At 37.5% G+C, this 10484-nt stretch overlaps 1 protein-coding gene across 1 annotated transcript in view; it reads right to left on the reverse strand.

Annotated features, from left to right (window-relative positions):
- Positions 1–7025, reverse strand: part of LOC136677394 (von Willebrand factor D and EGF domain-containing protein-like) — a 59855-nt gene extending 52830 nt beyond the window's left edge. The window contains exon 1 of the mRNA XM_066654915.1: positions 6962–7025. Within this exon, the coding sequence (XP_066511012.1) occupies positions 6962–7025 (64 nt within the window). The remainder of the gene's footprint in view (positions 1–6961) is intronic.
- Between the last annotated feature and the right edge of the window lie 3459 nt (positions 7026–10484).

The raw sequence follows: 10484 nt of genomic DNA on the forward strand, positions 1-10484 counted from the left end.
ATATCACCTGGGACACTACCCCACACGTTACACACTTTAATATTCATGGAAAGTTTTTTTTTAAATGGACCTTCCGGCAAAGACGCAGGTCAGCGATCACAGGGGGCGAAAAAAGAGAAATGAAGGAGGAAAAAATAAAATGAGAGAAAAAGGTCAGAAATTGTGCCATGAGAAAGACTCAGAAAAGTCTGTCAGTTTTATGATAAAACATGCCAGGGTTAAATATAGAGGGTAAAAATATCACACACAGAGGTCAGCGAGTCCGAACACTTCTCAGGCCTTAGGGCTCGTCCCAATCACTGAAATAGTTCAGACACTTTCAGAGCTAAAACCTTTCCTATATAACCTTTCCCGTGTTTTATAAAATTATTTTTCTTTTTTTATTTGTTTGTTTTTAACTTCTATATATCTTTGTCCTTGTGCTCTTCATTCCTCTTCTATCTGATCTGGATCAGGTGTTGCTCTGTTGATCTCTTATAAAGGGTAGGTCTCTCTCTGTGAAGGCTGAGAAGGAGTTATAGGTGGATTTTCTATGGGCACAGAAGCTGGATCCCACTGTCACTCAGCAGATGAAAGCTGTCATGGAAGAGAGGGAGGCAACTGGGTGGTGGTGTGATGTGAGAGAGAGGGGGATTTATAGAGTGTGGATTATGTAGGAGTTTTGTGGGTGGTCTTTCTAACAACTTTAGTTATTTCATAAATCCATGTACTGACCCATGAATTTTAGATGCTTTATACACTCTCCTTTCACTGTCACTGAGGTAGTACCCTTAAGAGTATATTTTTAGTACCTATGGTTTGGGAACATAAATGTATATTCTATATCAATTGTAGATTTTAATAGTTGCATAGATTTCAGACACCTCATTTCAACTCCAGGATTTTCTCATTTTGATGTTCTGTTTTAAAAAAATTCTGCTATGAAAATGTACAAATATTCACCTCTCCTTCTGCAGAAGTTAATGTAACTTTAGGTAAACACAACTGCACTCCAACAAGCATGGGTGTATAGTGTGAGTAGCTTTATTGTAAAAATATTTTAAATCATTTCCCAAAAAAGTGATTTATACGTTTACACTCTAAAAATTGAAAGTGAAATTATCTTAAATCTAACTAAACAATCTAATGCTTCTCATTATGAGAATGTTGTATATTATGAGGCTGGCACGATGGCGCAGCAGTCACACAGCTCCAGGGGCCTGGAGGTTGTGGGTTCGTTTCCCTCTCTGGGTGAAAGTCTGTGAGGAGTTGATGTGTTCTCCCCATGTTGGTAGGTGGATTGGTGACTCAAAAAAGAGTGTGTGAGTGTGTGTTACCCTGTGAAGGACTGGCGCCCCCTCCAGGGTGTATTCCCGCCTTGCGCCCAATGATTCCATGTAGGCTCTGGACCCACCGCGACCCTGAATTGGAAAAGTGGTCATAGATAAAGAATGAATGAATGAGACTTTTCACTTATTCACTTATATTACTAGACTGGTTTCAACTTGCTTTAAATTATTTTATCCAGTAAAATTGTTTTACTACATTGGTTGAGTATTTGATTTATTTTTATATACAACTGATCATTTCATTTTTATTTAGCAATCTGCCAGAGGAACAAAGACACTGGTTATATCTCATTATGCATGTGTATGTTTTCTTCCATATATCCATATGATCTTCCTTGCCATCATTTTCCGCTGGCACACTTATGCGCTAATTTGAAACGACAACAAATAACAAGAATATATAAAGTAAATTACATAGAATTACTTATATATTATATTAGATATATTCACCTCACTTCTCAGGGTTTATCTTCACAAGAGACATTTTCCATTAATTTGATAAGTCACATTTCAGTACTAATCCACTGAATCTGATAGAATGAAAAAGTGTGCCAAAAAGTATGGCAAAAATTGCCAGCAGTATTAATGAAAGCAAAAAAGACTGAGCATTGAAGAAAAACACTGATGACTCTTTTAATCCCAGTCTCTGTGTCTCTGGTTCTCAACATGCTGTGAATAAACTCCCTCTGCATTTAGCCAGAAGCCACTGGGGTCAAAGGCCAGACAAATAGCCTTGTTCTCGGCCACAGAACAAAGGACAGGGCTCAAAAGAGGCCATAAAACACTCAAACTGAGCATTTAATATGTTTACTGAAGAGAAGGGGGACCTACACAGAAGCATTCCAACACATGGAGGGTTTACAGCTGAAGTAACTAAACAATGTGTTAGGATCATATTGAGCTGTTTCTCTCTCTCTCTCTCTCTCTCTCTCTCTCTCTCTCTCTCTCTCTCTCGCTCTCTCTCTCTCGCTCTCTCTCTCTCTCTCGCTCTCTCACACACACATACAATTTTCATACGTTGTGGAGCTCTTGAGTCCATTCATTTTGTTGAGGCCCCACAATTTATTCATAGTATTACAAGCCTAACTTAAAACTTACCCCAATGTTAAAACCAAAAAGAAGATAATCCACATACCTGTATTACAGCTGTTCATCTCTAAAATGCATGTGCACACACACACACACACACACACACACCAATAAAGACACTTGCAATCTCACACACACACCAATGCACTTGCAAACTCACACCTTCCTGTATATTTAGAATTCAGGTATTATACTTAAAGGAGCAATCAGTATTTTTTCCAGTGCCAAAAGCAGTCATTGTACTGACACTTAGAAGTGTATTTGGTAGACCCATTCTATGGAGAATAAACTACAATGTAAATGGTTTTTTGTCTCACATGAGACAAACTCACACTTAAAATAATAAAGAATCAATATTCATAAATATTGTTTGCTACTATCAGTGGTGACTCATTACTCCTTTAAATTGTAAAACAATTGTATGTTGTATAGCAAAGTGGATAACACTGCTCCCCTCTGTACAGTAGACAAGTGTTCAATTTGCAGTTAGGGCAGAAACTATACAACATAAGGATGTTATAACATTTCTCCCAGCGTAGTTCGTGTCCAGTTCAGTCCGGGTCCCATGGGATTACATCACAGTTTTTAACCTGTCTTATAATGCATTTTAAAGTGATTCTTAGTGATTCTTGGTCATAAAAGACTAAACAATAAACAACACCTCAAGAGTGTTGTTGTTAATCTGCTAGAATATGAGCAAAATAATCAGTCAATGACATGGCTAAGTATTTCTACTTTAAAACTACATTGTTAAGAGTGGGGCTTGGCTGTAAACTACCTAGACATTGTGGTTATAAGATCTACGGTGTAATTTTTTTCCCCTTACAACATATTTATTCTTTCAAATAAATCATTACGCCTGTCTGTGGTGTGTGTGTGTGTGTGTGTGTGTGTGTGTGTGTGTGTGTGTTAGGTAAAAACACATCTTCAGGATTAGAGAGTGGAGGCCAGTGAGGTGTTGTAAAATGTGTTTGGACAGGACGCCTCTGGGCCCTATGAAGGAGTGATTAAAGAGAAGGAGGGAGAAACAGCACTAATCTCTCTCTCCATCTCACTCCTTTAATCCCCCACTGTGTTTAAAAATGCATCAGTAGAGGGGTAAAGAGAAAGAGAATGAGAGAGAGAGAGAGAAAGAGAGAAACCGAGAGAAACAGGGAAAGAAGCGATTGTCTCACCTAAAGCCCCTCAGGTTTACATCTTTATCAATATAGGCCACTGATTTTATCTGACGTTAACACACCAGTGTATTTCAATCATTTTAACCCCTTCAGACTCAGCTGTCTTAGAACCGAATCTATGATTTATAACTCCACACTAAAGACAGGCCTGTGTAGTTTAGCTTATAGTTAAGATTCAGCTTCAAAACAGCTTTTAAATCTGCCAGAAATTACATGTTTCATAATTTCAAGGCCCTAATAAAAATGCAGTTGTCTAATAACATACAATTTTTGAATAATAACTTGTTAGTATTTTTTACTAAAAAAAAATCTATAAAAATTACCAAATATCCAGCAGTTTGCAGTGAATTACAGCAATCTGTCACAAAGGTTAATATGTTAATTTGCTAAAACAAAAAATCTTTTTTTAAAATCATAGTTTAACATTTGTACAAATGTTTTTGATGCAAAGCACTGAATTGCACCCCCAAAATGTCGAAAGGAGGTCACTCTTAAGTCTGATAAATAAAGTGCAGCTTTAATGCATCTCAGACTGAAGGATTCCTCACTCAAACCCTGAGGACACTACAAGGCCAGAAAAACACTGATCCTCATCCTGACATCCTGCCCCCCACACACCCATCACACACACACACACAGTCACACACACTCACTCCCCCCACCTCCCTTGATTGAGGGTTGTAAGAATGTGTGTGTGACTCACACACACACACACACACACACACACAGCTGTAAAACCCTTTAATAAAGACTTCCGTCCCTTTGGTAAGATCAGCCGAGACCAAACAAACACAAACTCACACAGCAGTTACAAGCTTCTCATTCTCATAAAGACACAGTTCAGCCAAAAGCATCAAATTTCCCCCTTTATCCAAAATATATCTGAATTGTATTTCATTAGTTTTACACATAGGCACATTTTACACATAAGATTAATGTAGCTAACAGGCAGCTACATACACCAATGTATTAGCCTGCTAACAGCATGTAATAGCTTTCTCACACACTGGCAGCATCATTGTTCAAGGTTCCATTGGCCCATGGCTTTAATTAATTTATTCATTCATTAACTTATTTTTAATCAATATAAATGACTGAACTGTGCTAAAACCTGCCACCAATCCCCTATAAATTAGAAAATCCTGCTTTGGTGAAACCAGATTTCCTACATTTCTATTAAACTTCTATATGCGGAAACTCTGTTTATAATTGTATATGTCCTCTCAACATATGACAGAGCCAAAAAAGTAACAGTATGCTCATCCTACAATGTTGATAAATGTAGCGTTTTAAACCAGCAAGCACAATTTCACATAAATGTATTGTTACATTTTAGATAATGTGGATTTTTTTAAAATACCATTTGCCATTATAGAAACTGTACGAAACAGTGGGTTTAGAGGTGCATGATGATCTGTCTCTCCACAAAATGAGCCCCCTGACACCTGTGTGGAAGTATACCGTCCTGTTTCCTAATTCAACAATAACAAGGCAATATAGTTAACTGGCGTATATAATATGTTTTTGTTGCATTCCGTGGTATTCTCTGAGATCCAGAACTAATCATCCAAAATCAGTTCCTGACTTCAGACGAAGCCTGGGTTTGGGCTTTATTTCCTACCGGTTTTCAGGGAAACCCCGCCTACTGGGTTGTGATTGGCTTGTAATTCATAAGCAGTAGTATTCACCAGCAGTCTACCAGTGTGCATTTCATTAATAATAATAATAATAATGAATATTGATTGAAATCATGGAGCTGAATGCCATCAAATCCTCACAGCAATGTACTAAAATGCTGAGCCTTCCTAGGAGAGGATGTTACAGCAACAAAGAGAAACAAACTCATTTCAGACAAGCAAATAGACAAGCAAGTTTCCAAAAACTTTGGCTCTATAGTGAGCATGACCCCTGTGAGAGGGGTAAAGGTCAGGGGTGTTGTTTTATTCCTGCTAATCAGTCTGACCTCCACAGTGATGGCACCAGACACATCACAACATCATAATTAGAGCCCCCCGGGGGGCTTCCTGGGAGAAGCTAATGCTTTCTGAAAACATCTGGACAGGAGGGAGAGGGGGTAATGCTCCATTAGCTCTATGAGAACCTTACACATGCGTACACGCAAACACACACACACACACACACACACACACACACACACACACACACTCCAGCTGGTGTAGACGAAGCCTCACTCAGATTTCTCATACAGCTGCTCTGGGTTTGGGCTTTATTCCCTACCCATTTTCAGGCAAACCCCGCCTACTGGGCTGTGATTGGCTTGTAATTCATAAGCAGCAGTATTCGCAAGCAGTCTACCAGTATGCATTTATTTAATAATAATAATAATGGATATTGATTGTAAATATATATTAAGACAACTGATATTATGTTACATACTGCCAACATAAACAATAAACAACAATAAAGGAGGCAGAAAAAGCAAGAAAGACTACTAGCTGTTAGGTAGGTAATTGTCTGTGAGGATATTAATCTGTTCTCCCCGTGTCTATGTAGGTTTCCTCCCATAGTCCAAACACACCTGTTGACAGCTATGAGTGTGAGAGTGTGATGCCCTATTCAAGATGTGTTCCTGCCAACAATTCAAGGTAAGCTCTGGAAACACTGTGACCTGGAACTGACCCTGAAGAAGCAGTTACAGAAAATAAATGAATGAATGGACAAATACATAAATTAATAAATGAATATACCACAGAAGTCATGGTGTGTATGTTTCAGTTTCAGTGCTGATAAATGCTGGATATTAGAGGATATTACACAATACACTCACCCAGAGTTGGACTCTGTGAAATGAAACTCGTGTTTTTTCTGTACATCTGCACTGCACTCATCACATTATTGGATTGTGAAATGGTCCACACAACTCTGGCCAGTCACCGCACAGAAGGCAGGACTCTATTGGCCAGTCATAAGTCTGGCCGGGCGTGGCTTTCCGGAAAACAGGTGGGGAAAAACTCACTGATTACAAACACGTTTGGCTCCAGTCACCAGTCAAAACAAGGCAAAGTTTTTTGGGAAACAGTTGGAATAGTAGAAACACGCCTAAACAGACCAATGTTGCTATAGCAACGAAAAAAAAACATGTACATGAACCCACAAGCCAAACTTTTTTTCAATCAAAACTCTCAAAACAAAGTGTTTGTGCAAAAGTTTGTGTACCCGAGCACTAGCAGAAAAAAGTGCCAGGGAATTATTTTAATGCACAATTACTGTTTAACTGCTCAATTTAACATGAAAAAAAAAAACAAGCAAAAAATGTCTGTGCAAATGTTTTTATGTCCAGTGTTTAAACTCCAGAAACGTCATTTAAAATAAACAACTCGACTTCAGAAAAGCTTCTAAACTCACCTGAGGTTGCGAGCAACTTTAGCGGCAGGAAACAGACGCAGAGTGAAAAAGTGCGCAAAAACATGTTCACGAGCGCTCAGAAACTCCAGCACGCGCTCTTCATCCGCTCATGTCACACATTGTAGTCAGCACCGGGTTTAAACACACACACACACACACGCACGCACGCACGCACACACACACACACACACACACACACAGAGAGAGAGAGAGAGAGAGAGAGAGAGAGAGAGAGATGTTGAGCTGAACTCCACACTGAGTCCACACAGCGAGAGAGAGAGAGAGAGAGAGAGAGAGCTTATTTCGATCCTAACATTGTTTAGTTAAGTTTGTTGACTTTTGTGTACTTGCTGAAAAAACATTAGAAATCACCAATAGGTAAAGCAAAATATTTATAAACATATCTGAAAATTTTTGTAATATATACTTACTGAAAATATAAAAATTTAATATTCTGTATTAATTACGCTTGTAAATGAAACAAAACAATTTACATACTAAAAAAATGAAGCACAGATTTGAACAAAGTACAGAGAGTACAAAACTTGTCACTGGGGCTGTACCCCTCTTAGGTACAATGCAGTACCTTTCAGTGTACGTTATTTTATGTAGCCATATTTAATATACTAGAAACCTAAGCCCTAAGGGGCTAAATGTATCATTAAATTTTGGTACCATAGAGTACCCTTTCCAAAAGATACCAACATGAGCTTTATACGTACCATCCCAGTGACAAACCATTCTGGACCCTGTAGGGACTAAAGTGTACCAGAATTATTCACACAAATATTCATAGTGAATTTCTATGCTGTTTATTTAGTTGTAAACAAGCACAATGTAGCATCAGTTAAAAATGGAATGTCAATAGAAGTCTAAGAAATTGCAAATGTAAATGGAATTATTGAATTGGAATTTTGAACTCAAACTTGCACGTATGAAACGGAAGTTTAACTTAGGATTATATTGCCATTTTGCACATTACATTTTCATTTTCATTTTAATATGGATATGCTTCCATATTCAGCAGTGTACAAAACAATTAGTTCAAAGTAAAAAGGCAAAATGTCAAAAACATAGCAATTTTTAAATGAATAAAAATCTACCTGAAAAGGAAATAAGCACCTGACATTTTAAAATATATATCAGGTATGACTTTTTTGTATCTGTTTAAACCAATACATTTAATTAATAACAATATGTCAGTGGAAAGAAAAATATTGCTTGTGTTTTCAGTACACATTTTCTCTAAGAATGAAACTTGAAAATAGTGTGCTGGCAGCCATATACCACAGGTTACAATGTACATTTTCACGCACAGGCCAAAGTGTTGTATGAGTTTGGCAAAGGTAAACTTTCTATGGTTTAGTACAGGAGGTTGATCACTCGAGTCACACTCTGCCACTCCATGTTTAAAATGCATCTCTGGAGAAATGTCATTGTGTTTTCAGGTGTGCAGGGTATTCGATTTTGAAGGCATAACACATACAGCAGGTTGTGAAGAAGGCCTCACCTTCTGCAGTATGACAGCAAACCACAACTCAGCTTTCTCCACACTCTGGTGAAACTGGTGTTTCCTGAGGAAGCCAGTCCTGATCTTATACCTGAATTATTGGATATAATGTTGTAGGTTCAACCTACCAAGAAACATAAATAGAAATGGCATGACAGACTAAGACATAATATTGAATTTCCGTTGACTGTGTCTATTACAGCTGGTGTGGCAAGTTTACTGCCTCATGCTTAATGAGGGGGGGGTCAGAATTTTAGATCAAGCAAACAAGTTGAATCCCTGAAGTCAATGCCTATATATCATGAAAAAAAAAGCTTTAATCATTATCCCATACCTATTAAGTATCTATTTTAACTGGTGGCCCTCCTCAGGACTTAGGTGTGTTCTCACTGTGCCTACATGGGTTTCCTTTGCATGCACCTGGTGTCCTCCCACAGTCCAAAGACTCGTTGGCAGGTGGATTGGCGTGAGTGTGTGAGTGAATATGTGTGTGTGTGGTGCCCTGTCTAGGGTGTGTTTCCACCTTGTGCAGAGTGACTCCAGGTAGGACATAAATATGTAAATGTTTTGTACCCACAACAACGTTGAACTGGACAAGAGGTTAAAGACAATGAATGAATGGATGATTGAATGAAAGCACAGAAGCCACATTGATGCAATAATTGTTACATATTTATTTAAGTCAAATAACAACCTGCAAGCTTGGTTGAAGTCCTCTCTTATCTCAACATCAGTGTGGCGATGTGTGCTTTAGGGAGTACAGCTGTAAATCCAATACAGACTTTTGTTAGAATATAGACTCCATCAACCTCATCAGACATCTGTAAAAACCAAGCAGAAAACACACAATAGATTAAAGCTTCATTATAATATTCCAATAAAATATATTCATAGACAATAGTGTAGTGCAAATAAGCTAGAATAAGGAAACCATATTAGACATAAGAATATTAATAACGGTTTTGCAGTAATATACTAATATATGTGTGATCTAATATGCCAGTCATTATGATCTGTACAAAGTGACACATTTCCTACCTTTTGCTTGAATGACATATGCAAGGTGTATTGAAAGATGAATAGTATTGAGTCAAAACACGTATGCTTTAATTAATAATCAGATCACTGCAATAAAATACATATTTACATTAGTGTTCCCCACAACATCCATATTTCACAGTTAAATCTTTGGGAACTTGAACCATGTTAGTTGGATACCTGTGTAGGAAAAAAATTGTCAGTCTAACAAAATACTGTATCATATGTAAATGTTTTGATGCACCTGATCAAATTATACGTATAGTTGATTTTCTAAGTACAAGTAATAATAGAGTACAATACATCAATACGCACAATTTCAGACTAAAGTACCATTCATCTGATGATTTTCACATATTTTGAATAACACAAATGTGGCCTGTGCAAATGATGATTTTGTATGATTTTACTTTCCAGACCAGCTATTCTTCTGATATTTGGCTTACATTTGCATTGTTAGCAAGGTGGCTTACATTTAACCGCAACCCAGACCTATTGCTGAATTGTTAACTATTATACTCCTCTACTCTACTTGTCTTCACTGAAAAGCTAATGTACTTAACATATTTAAATAATTGTACTTTACCAGAATGAGTAAAACTAACGCTATATTAAGATCAGAGGCGATTGCTCTAAGACTGCAAGGGAAGCTCAGCTTCCCCTAAAATGTCAAAAAATAAATGATCAAATATATACTGATGTGTATACATGTCATTGAATAAATATGCACTACAACGCGCTCAACTTTTGTTCAGAATCAGCTTCTTATCACTGGTAAAGACGCAGCTTTCCTCTCAATCATTCCCATAGGTTCATAGTGCTTTAATAATCCAAAGACTTTGCCGTTTTTGTGTAAATTTAAACAAAAGCTGTGCAGATGTAATTTAGTCATCAGAAAGTCAGTAACAGTGAGATGTGTATTCGTGTGGTTATAGGGACAGACAACCTGACTTTCTGTTTGTTAAAAATATAGTA

The sequence above is a fragment of the Hoplias malabaricus genome, chromosome X2 (assembly GCF_029633855.1).
Source record: "Hoplias malabaricus isolate fHopMal1 chromosome X2, fHopMal1.hap1, whole genome shotgun sequence".
In the NCBI taxonomy this organism is placed as follows: Eukaryota; Metazoa; Chordata; class Actinopteri; order Characiformes; family Erythrinidae; genus Hoplias; species Hoplias malabaricus.